We start from the raw sequence: 19,898 nt of genomic DNA on the forward strand, positions 1-19,898 counted from the left end.
ACATGAATATCCCACTCAGACACAGTATACTAACTCCGAGCCGACCAGTCCTTGTTTTAGCCCCTTAATGCCGAGCGCCAGACAGGGTAACAACAAGTACCATCGTTTAACGTCTTTTGGCCTGTCGGTGGAATGCCGTCAGTGAAGCAGGTGGTAATCCTTTAGGCTATCTTGGGTGTATCAAGGCAAATAGAGATCCTGGTACGACAAGGGGACGCAACTCTACATAACAAGAAACTATTTTCTTCCATCATTTATTTCATTATTTTAAAACAAACCAGGATGCATATTACCCGCAATAAATAAACATTTCAACAACCATCACATGTTTACAGCAACACAATAACACATTGTTGGACTAAATGGTTAACAAATGTAAAATTGCAATAGAGATTCATAAAATGTCAGTAGATGTTAAACACGTGGATCTAAAATTGCATACACCAACACTGAAACAAGCATGATTCATCATTGATAAAAACAACGTTTGGCTGCTGATGGTGAACGTGTTATTAACACAGATACGCTGATATGACAAATATATAGTTACCGATATGTGGTCAAAATGTGTGGATATTGTGCAAATATAAAAGATTTAGGGACTACTTTTTCTCTTTCTGGCTTCCAATCAAAATCATTTCAAGTTGGGACGTTCTATGTGGATTTATGCAATTGTCGCAAAAGTATTTTAGCTCTCCATGGCCTTGACCGTGACGAAAGTTGCATACGGATTTTATCATCACGTCCTTTAAGAGTGTCGGGTGCTACTGGTAGGGCAGGACATGCTTATCCTTTTCGAGAACACCCTGTGTCGTCAGTGATTTTCAGTGATACATTCATTTTTTTGTCACTGCTATTTTGCTTTTTTTAGCCAAATGGAATCTATTTCGGCGGAAAACCGAGACTGTTTATTCTCAGGCGTTGACGTTTTATATCAACATAAAACTGGATGCAGATTGGAGACAAATAACTATTTGACATTTGATTGAGTGAGTAGTATGTGAGTGAGTGAGTGAGTTGGGTTTAACGCCGCTTTTAACAGTATTCCAGTTATATCACGGCGTGTCAGCTTAATGTGGGAGGAAAGCCCGATGAGGTTTTGGCGTGTCCAAGGGAGGCAACTCTGCACCTTAGACGACTGGGCCACCCGAGTCGTGGGTATGAGTGGGTATGGTTTTACGCCGCTTTTAGCAATATTCCAGCAATATCATGGCGGGGGACACCAGAAATGGGCTTCACACAATGTACCCATGTCGGCAATCGAACCAGAGTCTTCGGCGTGACGAGCGATCGCTTTAGCCACTAGGCAACCCGACCGCCCCAAGTTAGTGAGTAACTTAAGTTTAACGCTTTGAATAGTCGTCTCATTGAAGACGCACAGAAAGTTCATGATCGGGGAGAATCGTGCGATTTGAGAGAATTTGAAGGAGGATGTTTACCAATGTGTACAGATCAAACTGTCAAACACTTTCCTCAGATCATTCTGCTTCAATAGTGACAGCGTCGACATCGATGGAAACATCGACCCCGGTGATAACGACGCCGGACAAGTAGGCCATCTCACTCGGAAGTTTGGTCCAGATCTCACTCGGTAGTTTGGTCCAGATCTCAATCGAAACTTTGGTCCAGTTCTCACTCGGGATATTGGTCCAGATCTCACTCGGAAGTTTGGTCCAGATCCCACTCGGAAGTTTGGTCCAGATCTTACTAGGAAGTTTGGTCCAGATCTCACTCGGACCTTTGGCCCAGATGAGCAAGAAGACAATCATTATCAAATATTTTTTAATAATATTTTTTAAACCAAAAAAAATAGTTTAATTAAATGATAAAATGAAATGGTGTTATAAATAGTCACAACAATCGTACTTAAAGTACTGCTACAGCCGAAGCCAATTTCATTGGCCACTGCAAGGGAACATAAAGCCTTTTTGGCAATGTTAAGTGTTATCAGTGAGGCCTGTAAACAATAGTGTTTGGGTCACGCAAACCAGTGGTTGACAGCATGAACAACGATATACGCTGTCTGAGTACGAAGACACCCAGTTAGCCAGGGCACATATTGTAACCGACCGCTCCCCAAACGTCAGTTCTAACAACGAATACGGGGTACTGGACATTTCCCCCGGAAACCGAACATAAACCCCCACAGCTCGACACACTCTCATGAACATGTAGATATGTCTACTGAATATTACCCACGCGACGGCTTCCCGTGTTAACACGTTCGGTAAAAGGCACGTCTATGGCACATTCTCCAGCATTCCACAGTGGCACCACGTATAAGGCACACGTGATAATCAAACAGTCGATAAGCTCATTTGTACATGTATGCTACTCCACTTTTGAAAGGGATATTTCTAATATTTCCATGATACACAAAACTGATTCTCATAATATGTCAAATATATATATAGATATATATTAAAATATATATGGCACATCTGGGAAGGAGAAATTCTTCATATAAGTTGAAACACGAAGTCAAGATCTTTTCCCAATTGCATATTAACCATCTCTGGTTCAAGGATTCTATCAAAATAGTGTCATCGGGTCTCACAATAAAATCACAACTGATTTTTTTAATACAAAATAAAAATGGAGATTTTGGAGAACAAATATTTTACGTGTTAAATCCAAAACGAATACTGAGCGAGGGAAGGAAAAGTGGGGTGTTTCCGTGTACTTCTCAAATCAATCAATTCCCTTCCATCTGTTTGTCAATGTTTTTTCTCTTCCCATGGACAGATTTTGGGTTTGGGACAAAACTAATAGACCAACCAACCCATGAGAAGATTAACAATCACTGATAAATATGTCAGTCAATATACGCCCAGTAACTACACACGACAGCCCTATTCAGCTGACGCCATAAAGAAAACAAAAATACATACTTGTGTTTCTGTGGACATCCACACCAATCATTGCACGTGTGATCATACATTTTATTAATCAAACTTATATTGTCAAGAAAAGTTAAAATTTAAATTAAAAAATGTAAAAAAACAACACTTTTTTACAACCTCTCGCTCATACCTGAAGAAACACAAGTATGCTTTTTATTGCTCTGCTACCATGCCCAATTGTATCTTTGACAGCCGACTAATGCATAAATAAATACTTTGAGACTAGATAACCACGTGTAATACATATATACCGACTACCCCACAAATATCTCAAGAAGTCTTTGGACATTTTTCAGCAAAAAATATAAATTAACCACGGAGAAACAAAATGCAATATATTAGCAAATGTTACATTCCTCTAACAACGATATGCATTTGGTTACGAGATAAAAACATACCCCAGGTCTGTGTGTATAAACTGTGAGATTCTATTTCTTTAACAGCTCGTGTGGGTTAACACATACATAATTACCTCCTTTATACATCATTTCCCATCGTTTGAACGCCAAAACGCCCATATCACAGCAACTCCATACAGAGTGATAAAAACAATACTACATAGGTCGGACGCTTTAGGAAGCTCATAAAGTGATGGTGTGGCGATTAAAAACAAATATATTTCAAAATAAACAATGTGTGCCATTGCATGAACAACATATCTCTAACAGTTATTTGAGGTGAGATGAAATGGGGTTTAACGTCGCGTCCAAGATTATTGAGTTAAATAGCGAAGTGCTGACACACCAGCCACATGAGTGAGTGAGTGAGTATGGTTTTACGCCGCTATTAGCAATATTCCAGCAATATCACGGCGGGGGACACCAAAAATGGGCTTCACATATTGTACCCATGTCGGGAATCGAACCCGGGTCTTCGCCAAGATGAGAGAACGCTTTAACCACTAGGCTATCCGACCGCCCCACAAGCCACATAGATACCCCACTCAGACACATTGTGAAGACTCCGAGCTGACCAGTCCTTGCAAAGAATATGCTTCAGTGACCAAGGGATAATCTGCTACTAGATACATTAAACAACATCAAGTAATATTTCTTACCTTTCGAAGAAATTGTAAATCCTTCACCACATTAATGTATTTAAAAGACGGTACAGTCAATCAGTTTTGATATCACGTGCAGCTGCGTTGTGTTGTGTAATAATCACGTGCTCCACGTGGAGATAATGCAAGGTGAAGAAAACGCGGTATTCTGATGACCGGGCCACGTTGAATGAACTTGGCCCCGTTCCACAAAGCCATCTTAGCGCTAAGGTGATCGTAACTCCCATACTTGAACACTGACTTACTCTAGTCGTAGCGCTAAGATCGCTTCGTGGAACGGTGCTCTGATCCCAGTGCTTCGACTGTCGTTATTTCATTATTTAACACTGAGTGCGTGAGCATGGTTTTACGCATTCGTCACTACTCGCCCCTTTCCGTAACCTGCACGAGTCGCAATTCGGCTTGTCCTGGAATAACACGAGTTGTTCACGAATGGGTTTTACGCCGTTTTTAGCAATATTCCAGCAATATCACGGCTTCTCACATTATACCCATGTCGGGAATCGAACCGGCTCTTCGGCGCGACGAGCGAACGCTTTAACCTGAGACCGCCCCTTATTTAACACTGACTTACGGCAGTCCTGGTGCTAAAATTGTTTTGGAGGACGGGCCCAGATACACCAACAGGTAGCTCATGCTATTCGTGAACACTTCCGGTTTATGCTTTTTTGTCTTTCATACCTGATCGGCAATCATCGGCTACAATTTATCTCTAAATGTCTATCTTTATGTGTATCTTTATGTCTATCTTTATCATATAATGTCATTCTTATATTCTGTTAAACCTGTTTTCATCTCTCACATATGGTATCTGAACATTGTACGCATGAATATTCAGAAATTCAGCGATTTTACAGTCGAACAGGCACAACAGTCCCTATACTTCCAGCTGAAACCTGTTTCTTAGACAGTGGCGTATTTCTTGAAGGCAGAATAACAATGTGCCTACAAAAAATGTGCCTCTCGCGGCAGTCCATCGGCCCACTCCCAAGAGTAATCGCCCTTAAGCCTTTGTTAAGAGTCTGCGTGGCCTGTCACCAGCTGGTTATATCATATCACGAAGTGCAGAGTCAGGTGAACACAAAGCGACAAAATATAACAAAGTAACCATTCTGATATATGTCAACCAAATCCAACTGTTTCAAATTGAGATGAAGGACCTAAGTCACAGAGGTCTGCAATCACAGATCAGGAAAGAGATCCCGCTGGGCTGGTGCCCTCGCTAAACTGTTTCATAATTTACATATCAACACTTGCCCAAAGTTTTTTAATAGCTCACTTACATCCCAGCCAGACACTGAAAATCAGTGTTTACATAATGAAAACAATTATCACAGTATCTTTTCCATATTTCCGATGGTTAATTCTACCTCGACCATTTTTATCCGTTTGCTTTATCCTGCCGAGAATCCTACCCATTAAATGATAAATTGTCACACCTCGTCTTTGATACGTTTAACCGATGCCATGGACAATTTTTGGATAAACATGTATGAAATGGTATAGCAGTCATTTTACTCAATCATCTTCGAGACATTCCTGACTAATTTGTTCACACGGTCCTTATCGGTCCTCGTCCTTGCTGTCTTTGGCTTCCAATAGGGGGCGCTTATCTTCATCAACAGATGAAACCTGGAGTCCTCCATCTCGCTGGGAGTAATACAGGTATACTAGAAAACCTGAAACAAACATATTACTGCTTTGTAGAGCTCCTTCAGCATACAGAGACACGTCTCATATACCAACCCATTCCTTCACGAAGCACCTCTAAATGTGAACTAAAAAAGAAATTAAACCTTAAATATGGATCACTGCTGGAAAAGGACAACCAGTACGTGTTGTTTTCTAGTTTAGATCAAATGGGTCGATTGTACTTCATCCTGCGATAAAGTACCATTTTTTAGTTACGTCATAATGGACTGGCGTCAAAGCGCCGTTAAAATTACCCTTGATCTAACGTATCCATGGTAACATCGGTCTTTCATCAGTACCAAGCAAAATGGCGCATCCACATCAATTTTCGGTGAAAAGTTTCTTTAAACTTGGCTTAAACTTGAATATTATGTTTTATTATTACCTTGGAAGAAAAATGTCCTCGTGCTTTAAGTATAATAGCTCAGGGCAAAACTATACTTTTTTACACTACACATAGGGGTTGAGCAAATTTTATTTATTTACTAAAACGTGGTAAAGTATACATCTAAATCTTTAGCGTTTGACATTTATCTAAAGATGGGAAAAATTCTGAAACAGTGTGGGAGTGTTTCACCCGAATATAATTCACGGAAGTTACCTGTGAGGTCTACCCGTAGGATATCCTGTTTTAAATAGTCTTCGCATAATTTCAAAGGTGTATATACCCGGGGGATAAAAGTGATGCACTAAACTTGTATAAATGTACAGAGAGCAGTGGCGCGTGGCCTCCGTTGAAACAGAGACCATCACGTGAATACATGTAACATCGAACGTACTGTGAGTGCGTGAGAAACTGAGTGAGAGTGCGTGCGCGTGTGCCTGAATGAGTAATTGCTATTTTGCACTCGCAGTCAGCATGCACGTGTGTGTGTGTGTGTGTGTGTGTGTGTGTGCTGCTTGCACTAGTCCGGACTGATGCCGATTTATAGTGCTAGCTCACTGAGATACCATGCCGCTGTTTAGCATGAATACCCCACTCAGACACAGTATACTGACTCCGAGCCGACCAGTCGTTGTTTTAGCCCCTTAATGCCGAGCGGGTAACAGGGTAACAATAAGTACCATCTTTTAACGTCTTTTGGTATGACGCGACCGGGGATCGAACCCCGAACCTTCCGCTCTCCGGGCGGACGCTCTACCACTAGACCACGGAGGCGGTCTCAGCCTGAATTAGTAATTGCTATTTTGCACTCGCACTCAGCAATATTCCAGCAGGACGGAATTGATACGAGACAACATATGTGTGCTTTACTGGAGTAATATAAGGGACAAGACTTTTACATAATCATAAGAAAACTCTGCTAAAATCAGAGTCGATTGTACATTTTCGACTGTATCCATCTTCCCAAGGCAAGATCGCCCATATCGATAGTCCAATCAGAGAACGTATAAAAAATTCAATATCCACGACTGGTACACCTTCGTATGAAAATGATTTACAACTGCCCGTCTTTGTTGACACAACCCTATTTATCTAGTTATCCCAGTTAAGAAAGTTGTCAGCCAAGGTTTTATTTTGTGGTTTAATACAAACATCACGTTTCACAATTCCTATCCTGCAACTTACCTATGATCATCCATACACCAAACATGCACCACGTGACCCATCGCAATGACATCATCAGGTAGACGTTGAAGAAGGTGACGGCAACCGGAAGCAGTGGAACCAGAGGTACCCGGAAACCGGAAGTTCGACTGGAGAAATAAACACAACACTGTACTGCAATGACCATTTCCAATCTTCTCTTCAGTGTTTACAATAGTATTCTTGCGTAACCCATTTTTTTTATAAAAGGCATGGCGAGGGTAAAGGGATTTTAAATAGTTTATAAGTTGTACGATGAATATAGGGAGTCATCATTCATTGTGAGTGAGTGAGTTGGGTTTAACGCAGCTTTTAACATTATTCCAGTTATATCGCGGCGTGTCAGCTTAATGTGGGAGGAAAGCCCGAAGTGATGCAGGTCTCAGACGTTTACCACTTCGGTGAAACCCACGAGCACGGGCATGGTGCTGACAAACCTAGAAACATAATCGGGGCGAACCGGGATTCGAACCCACAATCATAGGTTTCTGGTGTGCCTAAGGGACGCAACTCTGCACAGCGAATCGCGGCGCCTCAGACGACTGGGCCACCCGTGCCCCGTCATCATTCATAGGTATTATAGACCCTAAACATGTTTTCTATACTTCCTGAGAGCAAAATACGCGGATTTGTCGAAGAAAATACTTTTCGGACATTTACTCTGCTTTGTGTCTGAAGAGTACAACATACTAATTTATTCAAACAGTTAATGCAAATTTGAAACAATAATTCCTAGGCATAAGATGAAGACAAGATATTTTTCACCACAAAAATAAAATTCTCGCAAACTAGTGACCTCAAAAGAACAAGGTCACAATACTCACGTATTCTGTGGCAGGCGACACAAGATCATGATCACAACCAGGACGGCGAATACGAAAGGCGACAGACACGTGCACACATATATATTTCCATCTGCAATGACGTCACCGAATGTGACCAGAATGAGGCTAGCTATCGTCTCTGCTCCCAGCAATGTCACTAATATCACAGAAAGCTCCCCGCTTGTCAGAGTTTCCCCCGGGGTCGGTGAGCGACTGAACAGTTTCCAAAGTTTCCGAGACAGCGGAAGATGCAAATCCGGTTCAACTTTGGATCCGTTTGAGAGTATTTCTGACATCTTATCTTGGTCAGATTTCTCAGGATTGTCATTTGAGTCTTTGGACGGAAGGTTTGATATGTTGTCCTCGTCAAAAGAGTACCTCGTTATTAGAACACACACCGCGACTAAAACGTAGGCAAGAAGAGTTCCTGAAAGGACAACAAATATAGATACAGTTTGAGTCGTGGGGTAAACAAGGAAATTTCCCAATGATTCAGATTCCCCGATTCTTACGAGTGAGTGAGTTTGGCTTAACGCCGCTTTTAACATTATTCCAGTTATATCGCGGCGTGTCAGCTTAATGTGGAGGAAAGTCCGAAGTGATGCAGGTCTCAGACGTTTACCACTTTGGTGAACCAAACGAGCACGGGCATGTGCTGAAAGCGTCTTATGAAGTCATCTTCCCGAGGCAAGAGAGTTAACTGACTTTAAAAGTCCAGTTTCCATCCTTGCCGAACTAGGCTGGAATTCCGGGGCTCTATCGTAGCGCCACCAGTGGCTATTACGAGTTATGTCCCTTCTGAGCCTCTCCTTTAGACCAATCAGATTCCACCTCTCGAATCACTTGCATTTGCTTGAAACAAAACATTGGCACCCAGTCAAGACGATCTGATCAATAAACAAAGTCTATGTTGTGATAAAACGGGTCTTACATCGCGAAATGCGTGAGCACCTTGATTAAAAACATGAAAAGATTTGGAAAATATCTGTTGACAACGAGTTGGCGGTGCACATGCTTTACAAATCCTGCAATCGACCGAAATCTGCAGGTCAGTTTACGAATCGGATTTCGATTTCGATGCACGATTTTGATTGGACCATGCCTAGACTCGTTAGTCCAGCCAAAGTGTAACTCCATAATACCAGCCTAGTTCGGCAAGGGTGGAAACCGGACTTTTTTGGTCAGTTAACTCCCTTGCCTTGGGAAGATGTATGAAGTAGACTCTGTTATACATCCCTGAAAATGACATTGTATCAAAGAGCCGCGTTCAATATGTTCCGAATTGTTTTCGTTGTTATTCTTGGTGGTTGGTTAAAAAGACACAAAGTTTTCCCTCCGTATCACTTTAGTTTTCAAATGAAAACATAAAAAAATCCTAGAGACAAACACCGGTCAATAACCGCCTTATGAAAACAGTGTCTCTGAATCGATACAACCCGACATATAGTACTGGGGAAAAGCAAATTACTACACTACATTTAAGACTACTATTATACTAGAACCTTATCTATTAAGTGTAAATTTACATTAGTTTCGAACAGCTCTTTCTCGATTCCGTTGTGGCTCACATGATCTATTTATTGAAACAGGCAGATATGCAGGTATTGCAAGAGAACATAGACTTTGTAGGATCTGTAAAACTGATCGTATTGAAGATGAATATCACTTTTTATGTGTATGTCCAGTGCAAAATATCTAAATAACTATTTCTACCGCAACCCAAACGGTACCAAATTTTGGAAATTAATGACTTGTGATTGTACAGAAACTATTAGAAATTTATCAATGTTCATTTATCATGCCATGAAACTAGGAAAATGTATGACTTTGTAACACGCCCCAGACAATATACTATAGGCCTTTGGCCTCATAAGTACCTTGAATAAAAGATTGATTGATTGATTGATAGTACTGGGGCCTATGTCATGAAGTGATCTTAGCGCTGAGACGATCGTAAATCCCATACTTGAACATAGACTTACGACCATCGTTCCACAACGCGATGTTAGCACTAACACTTACGCAAGTGTATGTTAAAGTATTTAAATACCGAAAGTCGAAGGCGATCGCTTCGTGGTACGAGGCGACGAAAACGCTGATGTCCATTCAGACATTACACATTGCACATACACTGAACTTCTTCCACTTAAGAATTCAAAAATTCAAATAACGTTACACTCCGTGAACTCGATGTGCAGGGACCATTGGCAATGCGTCGAGTTATCCGTTCTTTGAGACAAGCAGATGGTCGATGTTAAACCCTCGGACAGGGAAAGTACACCGGGACCGTGGAACACACTCGTTTAGGCGACATTTCGAGTTGAAGCAGTTCGGTATAACCGTGTTTGGCAGTATCTGTGGACACCTACCTATGAGCACCATCTCAATGAGCAGACGGAGGTCCACAGAGACGGCGACAACGGCGGAGATACACCCCGACACTACCGTCGCCAGCTTCGGTGTCTTCCGTGTTGGACATAGGTATCCGAAATGGCTGCAAAGAAATATTTTGTTTTAGAATAAATGACTCGAAGTAAATACGCGAGTTGAGTTTTACGCCGACTTCAACAGTATTTCAGTTACGGCGTGTAAGCTAATTTTTTAGTCGGGCGGGAGCGGGGGGGGGAGAGAGCCCATTGTGGAGGGCTCAGAGTGAGTGAGTATGGTTTTACGCCGCTTTTAGCAATATTCCAGCAATATCACGGCGGGGAACACCAGAAATGGGCTTCACACATTGTACCCATGTCAGGAATCGAACCCGGGTCTTCGACGTGACGAGCGAACGCTTTAACCACTAGGCTACCCGCCCGCCCCTGGAGGGCTCAGATGATTACCACTTTGATGAAACCCAGAAGCATGGGCCATGGTTCTGACAAACCAAGGATTACTAAGCGACGGGTAACGGAAACCAACAGAATAACATCACTCATTTGAGAGTGAAAGTAGAGATTTATTCTGGCCTTACCGATGGGGTAGCCAAGTGGTTAAAGCGTTCGTTCGTCACTCCAAAGGCCCGGGTTCGACCCCCTCACGTAGGTACATTGTGTGAAGTCAATTTCTGATGTGCCCCTGCTTTGATATTGCTGGAATATATTGCCATGATCGGCGTATACAGTCACGAACTCACCGACTCTTGTAATACCATGACGGTGGAGGAGTTGCGTTAAAGTTCAAACTGATTAGACCGCCTCCGTGATCTAGTGGTAGAGCGTCCGCCCGGAGAGCGGAAGGTCCGGGGTTCGATCCCCGGCCGCGTCATACCAAAAGACGTTAAAAGATGGTACTTGCTGTTACCCTGTCTGGCGCTCGGCATTAAGGGGCTAAAACAAGGACTGGTCGGCTCGGAGTCAGTATACTGTGTCTGAGTGGCGTATTCATGTTAAACTGCGGCATGGTATTTCAGTCGGGACTAATACAAGCAGCCACACAAACACACACACACGTGCATGCACGTCGCTATATAAGTGCAATAATCTTGGACGCGACGTTAAACCCCATTTCACCTCACCTCAACTCAAACGGATTACCTCTACTAATTGTCTCCCTTGAACTACAAAGCAGTAAGAGGGTTTACAATTGATCGATGTGGTGTAAAATCTCTCTTTTCGTTTGCATTTAAACTGATTGACATCACTTATGTCCAAAAGGATGTAAATGTGTCTGTTCAGCTATGTCCCTTTACTTCATAATTTTTAAACGTGACAATAATAGTATAAAATAATGATCTGATGATTGAGAAAACAACGTGTCTGCTTATTAAAACTTTATATAGCCTTGACATTAAGTGAAATGATTCGGGGTTCAAGCTGATTTTTCCTGTGCTATAGACTTATAACACCGTTCAGTTTAATACGTACAACGAACTGCAACGCTAGTGGCGACTGGGACGCTCTGTCCTGTTTAATGTGTGAAAGAAAACATGCGAAACGATCTTTCTTTTCGTACGCATAGTATACGAAATGTGAACATAGCTTTATTTTTCATTAAAATGAATACTGCTGTTTTGCGAAAGAATGCCCAAGTAAGAAGTAGTAAGGCGGAGGAAGAGAATAAGACTGTTATCGTCCAATGAAAGCTATTCGTACTGATTAAATATGCCAATGTGGCTTGTTTTAAAAATGTCATACACCATACATGTTAGTTTGGCATTCTCTCAACATTGCGACGCAAAATGGTTAGAGTTACCTGCCCTTGGCGGGGATTAAAATCCGGGCAGAAATGCGAGCGATCCAATCGGCCAACGTCGCCCCACCGTAACCGCCACAAAGACTCGGTTGTGGGGGAAGGAAATGAGTTGTCTCGCCTACACACACACGCGGACTCGTTCATTTGTTTTTAACTTTACTTCTATTCAACAACATTTTGTAAATATAATTCCAACATGGTAACTATAAACATAAGAGAGAGAGTTCCTGCGACGTCGACTGATCCAATTAAGTCCCGGCTTATAATGACTTAGCGTCACCTGAGAGATTTTCAGGGTAAATGGCCGGTCGTGTTAAGAGTGGCTAATTTCCCCTTTACTCGGTGAGTGCCCATGACGAGACAGATGTTATTAGTTCAAGGTCAACTCACCTGCTTATGAGGCCATCCTTAGCCATGGCGTAGAGGACCCTGGGAAGGGGGAACAGTGAGCCGAAGGTGGCAGCGAACAAGGCACACACCGCGCCCGTTGAGACGATGTACGTTACGTACGTCCATTGCTTGGTTGCGAACACGTCTATCATAGCTGAGTTTGACGTCATTGCGAAGTAAGGCATCGCTAGGTTGAGGAAGATGACAACGGCGACGTAGACAATAGTGTTGATGAAGACGGAGACCCAGATGGATCGGGGGATGGATTTGCTTGGGTTCATCGCCTCCTCCCCTGTCGACGCAACGATGTCGAAGCCGATGAAGGCGAAGTATGCAGTGGGAATCTGAGCAATGGCCTGAAGAAGAATATATTGTAGTGTTATGTTTGTTTGTCTGTTTGTTGTTTAACGCCGCACACAGCAATATTCCAGCTATATGACGGCGGTCTGTAAATAATCGAGTCTAAACCAGACAATCCAGTAATTGATGTCATGAGCATCGATCCACGCAATTGGGATACGATGACATGCGTCAACCTAATCAGCGAGCCTGACCACCGATCTCGTCACAAAAAGTGGACTGTTCAGTTTTATATAAAATGTTTCGTGGGATACGGATGGTCCAGGGAAGGATCCACAATTTGGTAGAGTCGTCTCCCCTTGCTGACAGGATCCGGTGATCGTAGATTAGATTACCAGATTCTTCCCAGCATGATCATTTATATGTCAGCACAAGATAGTGATTGTGGGGTTCAGTGAGTGAGTATGGTTTTACACCGCTTTAAGCAATATTCCAGCAATAACACGGCGGGGGACACCAGAAATGGGCCTCACACATTGTACCCATGTCGGGAATCGAACCCAGGTTTTAGGCGTGACGAGCGAACGCTTTAACCACTGGGCTACCCGACCGCTCCTTGTGATTTCAAGGATTTGACCGTCGGTTCACCCCACCCCACGCTGAGATAAGCTGTACATACCCCGGATACCCCGTTTGGAAAAATGCCATTGTCCTCTACGATCATTGGTCGGATGAGGAGGATGGAACAGCCGCAGAAGATGAGTAAGACGATGAGGTTGACGAGGTTGAGGATGTTGTTGAAGGTCGCCGAAAGTTTCACACCGGACGTCAGTACCAAAGTTAACGTGAGACAAACAACTGCAGCGATCACGTCAAAATAAGGTCGACCTGGAACACGATTAGAGAAGACTGGTTAAATGTTAGATACACGACCCACGGTAATGCTATAACAACAGAGCGGACGGCGGGAATCCAACGGGAATCCCGCTGCAATCCTGCTGTTACTCTGTGGAACTGCAATGCAAATTAATGTAGAAAAACAATCTTTTTATGCCACAGTCAACAATATTTTCTAGCTATAATTCACGATAACGTGTAAAAAACGAGTTTGGACCAGACAAACCAGAGACTGAAAGCAATGATACACGTCATTAGAACACGATGGCGCATAATCAGTTACGTCACAGAACCTTCGCAGCCGTTTCTCTACAATCTCTCCATTTACAAGCATGGGCTTCCGGAGATCCATCTTCTCAGGTTACCCACAGGTAGAACCCCCCTTCGTCCTGCGTTACACCATAAATACTTTGTGGCTTTCGTATCATTGTGCGTAGCTTATATATTTATCTATTTATACCACCTTACAATATGCTACGCCTATGGCCCGGTTCCACAAAGGTAACTTAGCAATACGACAGTCGTAATCAATGATTGCTTTGGAGAAGCCACATTGCCCTAGAATTGTAAATACTAACCTAGAAATGCACCGACGTATGTTGTCATCACTTTTCCGTAGGAGTAGTTGCTCATGGTGTCAACGGCGGCGCTGAGTGCCACCGCGCTCGCTGCTGTGCCTATAGCATACTCCACCAACAGCCCCCAGCCTATCACGAACGCCACCAGCTCTCCAACAGTCACGTAACTGTACATGTACGCTGAACCGGAAGTCTTTGGACAAAGGGCAGCTAACTCAGCATAGCAAAGTCCTTATTAACAAAAACAACACGAATGTATTAATTTTCACGTGGCACTAGTCAACGGAAAGCATATATTCTTAGGCAGTATATTTGCTCACGTGTCCGAATTGGTTAAGGTCTGAATTCGTTCACATGGCATAAAACCAATAATCCGAATGACTCGTTAAAGGGCAGGTCTACACATTGCGAACGGCGCCGTGTGTTGACATTGTCGCAGAACTTCTGCCATCACAGTCACATTTTTGGCTGGACTACTATGTGCCCTGGTTTAAGTTTCAAAGATTGCAATTTATCTGTGATCTGACACCACTCCAAATCAAGGATACATAAATCATATAGATTAGAGAGAAAACAAAAGAATAATTTAAATTTCATTCTCATAAATAATAATACAAAAAGGTAAGAGCAGCCTTTGAATCATGCAACCAGCGGATTGAACGATTAATCAATGATCCTATAATACCACGACAGATTGTTTGTTTGTTGTGTAACGCCGCACTCAGCAATATTCCAGCTATATGACGGCGGTCTGTAGATAATAGAGTCTGGACCAGAGAATCCAGTGATTAATATTGGATACGATGACATGCATCAACCAAGTCAGTGAGCCTGACCATCCGATCCCGTTCGTCGCTTCTTTCGACCAGCATAATTGCCTTTTACAGCAAGGAAAACCTACTCTACCCCGGATTTTCAAGGGTCTCCACGACAGATAGATCTCCACGAAGGTCTAGTTATCTAGATCATTGTTAATCCAAACATGATCATACTATTACATTTTCTTTACCAACCATTGTCGGTATATTTACAAAACTTGGGTCAATTGGGCGAATTGTTTCGCTGTGACAAATCATTAAAATAAGCAGGAGTCTGTGACCTTAGGTATATGGCCAAACCCGAGGTATATGGCCAAACCTGAGGTATATGGCCAAACCTGAGGTATATGACCAAACCTGAGGTACGCGCACTGATTGTGGATATATCTCTATGACAACATGTAATGTCCACAACAAAACATTTAATTATTACGCAATTCCGTCTTTGTGAGACTTAAAATAACCTATCAATCCATGTAAGCTGATACTGTTCAATTAAGCTGCTGATGCTAACTTTGGTTCGAGTTCGTGTGGCTCGCGTTGGTATAAGCTGGCAATGATAACGTTAGTTTTTGTTTGCATATTATATTTGTTTGACCACATATTCGCTAAGATCGTTACAATGAACTCCACACACCTGACAATAACGATCCGAATCCTGCTATGATGAAAGACAAGGCTCCCCCTATCCCCGCGCCCCGGGAAACTAGGCCCACGGTAAGATACATCCCAGCTCCGCAGCAGCTCCCTACGCCAAGCGACACCAGGTCAAAGGTCGTCAGGCACTTCTTAAAGCCCTCTTCTCCCAAGCCATCCTCTTGATTGGGACATTTTGAAAGTTCTTCTCCGTCCTGAGCAACGGGACGACGTCTGGTCGCCCGACGGAGGAACGGCTGGACATACGCCATGACTAGCGATGTAGGGGATTTACGTGGACACTCTTGGAATCTAGGTCATGACGGGCAGCACTGAAAGACAAAGGGAAATGCATGAGCATATGCCGGTCTTGTTTGAAGCATACCATTCAAAACTTCTTTGTTGTTTGTTGTTTGTTGTTTGTTACGACGTTTCAGAGCTGCTGCGGGAGACACATGTGTGTCTGCATCTCTTTCTGGTTCTAAGTCCAGATCTCCCAGTCTCAAACACAGGCACTTTTTGGCATGTTTGACAATTTTAGAAAAAGCAACAATTTCATTCAAAAGTTTTCCCTTTCTTCATCATATTGTAAGATTTCATTGGTTTCTAACCTGAATTCAAACTTGCCTTGAACACATACCAAGGCCTCGGCTGCACATCTCAATTGTCTCTCTGCATCTTAGTATGATCAGCCGATTTTGTCCCGTTTTGACATTTGTCAATTTCGATCACCACGGGAATTGTGTCTGATGTGATGTCATTTTTTTATGGAAAAGGGAAGACAGTTTCGATTGTTTTCTTTCAACAGTTTTATCCAATCTCATTAAAATCAGATCTTAGTTCTCGCTACCGCTAAACAAATATCTGAGGACATCCTATTAGGGGTTACGTCAGAACGACCTTTCATCCGACCAATCAGAGCATCACTTACCAGATTATGAAAGTGACAGTCGGAATGTGATTTCTAATCATGCAACCTCAACAACTTTAACTCCGAACGATAGTTACGGGTTTAACGACTGAATCCATATAATCTGGACCATCTATTAGCCGTTCCAGAATGTTCTTTTGTTCAGGTTTCAAATTTGTAATCAAGAATTTGTCAAAATATGTTTCGAAGCGAATATGAAATTAGTGCCGTAAAGCACGAGAAAGCTGCCTTTTGATTGGTCATTCAATTGGTTGGTCAAAGTTCGCGCAAGGTCGTTCTGACGTGACCCGTAATTGGATGTCCTCAGATCTTTGTTCAGCGGTAGCGAGAACTTAGATCTGATTTTAATGAGATTGGTCCCTTGATAAAGTCTCATTACTTATGCATCCTCAAAATCTCCAGGGCTCGCTTTCGGGCTACCTTCACTAACCCCTTGACCCATCCACAAGGTTTCGCGATCTTAAATAATCTGCCTTTGATTTCCTTAAGCCAATTTGATTGGCTACGCTGCTAAGTCTAACGTACGAAACAGAATGCAAGTTACAAAATCAGCCTCAATGTTGGGATAGCGATATCAACAACACTGTGGCCAGTCCTATTGATTACGACAGAGTTTCCGAGAAATTCAACGTTGAAAAACTGATAGAAACACACAAAAAATTTGATGGAAAGGGTTTCCTCATGCAATGAAATTAGTCGGCGGATTTTCTGTCTGAGTAAAACGAGTTGCCTCCCTTACCCAATTTTCTTTTCCTTGTCTCGACGTTTGATTGGTCGGCAAAATGTCAATGAAAATCAAGGACCGGTAATTAAAGATCTCGAAAACCTTGTGGATGGGTCCAGGGGTTAGATATAGGTTTACCGAAATGCTAGCGCTGGAGATATAGAGGATGTTGCAGATGAAGAGGCAAGCAGTATCTCAAGCGTGAAACATCGTAACAAACAATGGTTTTGGTTTGTTTGGTTTGTTGTTTAACGCCGCACTCCAACATTCCAGCTATATGACGGCCGTCTGTAAATAATCGAGTCTGGACCAGACAATCCAGGGATTGAAAACATGCGCATCGATCTACGCAATTGGGATACGGTGACATACATCAAGCCTGACCAACCGATCCCGTTAGTAGCCTCTTACGACAAGCGCAGTCGCCTTTACGGCAAGCATGGGTTGCTGAAGACCTATTCTACCCCGGATCATGATGTCAGTGACTGGATTGTCTGGTCGAGACTCGATTATTTACAGACCGCCGTCTAATATTGCTGAGAGCGGCTTTAAACAACAAACAATCAAACAAGCAAGAAACTACTACTACTACTACTACTACTACTACTACTACTACTACTACTACTACCTCATATACATTATATCATCATTGTTTTATGTCATTCGATCCCCGGCCGCGTCATACCAAAAGACGTTAAAAGATGGCATTTGTCGTTAACCTGTCTGGCGCTCGGCATTAAGGGGCTAAAACAAAGACTGGTTGGCTCGGAGTCAGTATACTGTTGTCTGAGTCGGGTATTCATGTTAAACTGTAGCATGGTATCTCAGTGTGCAAGCACTCTAAATCAGCATCAGTCCGGATTAGTACAAGCAGCCACACAAACACACACACGTGCATGAACGTCGCTATATAAGTGCAATAATCTTGGACGCGACGTTAAACCCCATTTCACCTCACCTTATGTCACTCAAGCCGGGGTGAGTCATGGACACAACAATGTGTATTTTTCACCATCACCTTCACTGACTCACCCCATCTGCGATAAGCTACTGTGTTTATTGTTTGAGAAGATAACGATGTTTGTAAGGTTAAATAACTTTATCTCATTTAAATCAAAATGTCAACCTGCCCACAATGCCATAAAGTTTACTATCGCTTTATGAGAACGTACTATCTGGTTGGTTGTTTGTTTGTTGTTTAATGCCACACTCAGCAATATTCCAGCTATATGACGGCGGTCTGTAAATAATCAAGTCCGGACCAGACAATCCAGAGACTGATATCATGAGCATCGATCCACGCAATTGGGATCGATGACATGCATCAACCAAGTCAGCGAGCCTGACCACCCGATCCCGTTAGTCGCCTTTTACGGCAAGCATGGGTTGCTGAAGATCTATTCTACCCCGGATCTTCACGGGTCACGTACTATCTGGAGCCAGACGAGACTACTATAAACGGTTGCTGCGCGGCACTTTTATCAGGAACTCATGATGTATTATTTCATGTGCCTAAAATGTTTGAAACTTTCTCATGTCACAAAAATGCTAAAACACAATAACAAAAACAACTTGTAGCCTGAGAAGCGTTGTGTCATTTCAGTTGTCACGGCTTGTCACGGCTAAATATGAGAGGATCATAACTGAAACGAATCCTGGATTCAAACCTAAGATCAGTGGATCCGGACACGGCAAAGGGGCGTTATTAAGGCTAAACGACATCACCTGTGCGCCCCCCAACCCCATCTCCCAAACGTAACGATTGCATGAACCTTTCAATACTCATCAACCATTTTTAACAGAATCGTGTTGCCTCGATGTAAATCTCACTTTAACTTCATTCACAGGGAATATGGAACCGAGTTATTTAGCCCAAGTTATTTTTACCAAAAATACATTTGGCAAATTCAATTGTAATGAAAATATTGTCGAACACTGAGTAGAGTATGGTGGCCGAGAGGGGACATCGCTATCTCGCCTTCAGTTATGGCCGCGAGGAAGCGAAATAGCGACAAGAAACAAGAAAAGCGAAATAGCAGCACGAGACAAGAAAGCGAATTATTTATATCTCTTTCTCGTCTCGTCGTATCGCTTTATCGTCTCGTGTAATCGCTTTTTCGCTTTCTCGCGGTCATAACTGAAGGCGAGAAAGCGGTGTCCACGCCCTGCCACTCTAACTGAGAGCAACTCAACGTGTGATCACAAAAATTGCTATCATTGTAAAATTTCGACGTTTAAAACCAACATGGGCGTTATATTTTACGGTAGTGCTCTGTCGTTTGTGTCCAACTCTCAAACTATGACTGAATCCAATCACGCTACCGTCACGAACACCACGCCAGGTGAAATCAACACTCACGATAAACGAAACA

At 42.7% G+C, this 19,898-nt stretch overlaps 1 protein-coding gene across 4 annotated transcripts in view; it reads right to left on the reverse strand.

The window, feature by feature from the left end:
• Positions 1-283: 283 nt before the first annotated feature.
• LOC139471684 (probable cationic amino acid transporter) overlaps positions 284-19,898 on the reverse strand; it is a 29,904-nt gene continuing 10,289 nt past the window's right edge. For all 4 annotated transcript variants that reach the window (XM_071254136.1, XM_071254139.1, XM_071254138.1 and 1 more), the window contains exons 2-9: positions 15,873-16,203; positions 14,418-14,648; positions 13,622-13,830; positions 12,643-12,998; positions 10,437-10,561; positions 8,068-8,494; positions 7,226-7,353; positions 284-5,642 (exon numbers count right to left, since the gene is read on the reverse strand). In XM_071254136.1, the coding sequence (XP_071110237.1) occupies positions 5,527-5,642; positions 7,226-7,353; positions 8,068-8,494; positions 10,437-10,561; positions 12,643-12,998; positions 13,622-13,830; positions 14,418-14,648; positions 15,873-16,143 (1,863 nt within the window). In that variant the 5' untranslated portion in view covers positions 16,144-16,203 and the 3' untranslated portion in view covers positions 284-5,526. The remainder of the gene's footprint in view (positions 5,643-7,225; positions 7,354-8,067; positions 8,495-10,436; positions 10,562-12,642; positions 12,999-13,621; positions 13,831-14,417; positions 14,649-15,872; positions 16,204-19,898) is intronic.

Source organism: Haliotis cracherodii, unplaced genomic scaffold (assembly GCF_022045235.1).
Source record: "Haliotis cracherodii isolate W230 unplaced genomic scaffold, xgHalCrac1.p SCAF_23, whole genome shotgun sequence".
NCBI lineage: Eukaryota > Metazoa > Mollusca > Gastropoda > Lepetellida > Haliotidae > Haliotis > Haliotis cracherodii.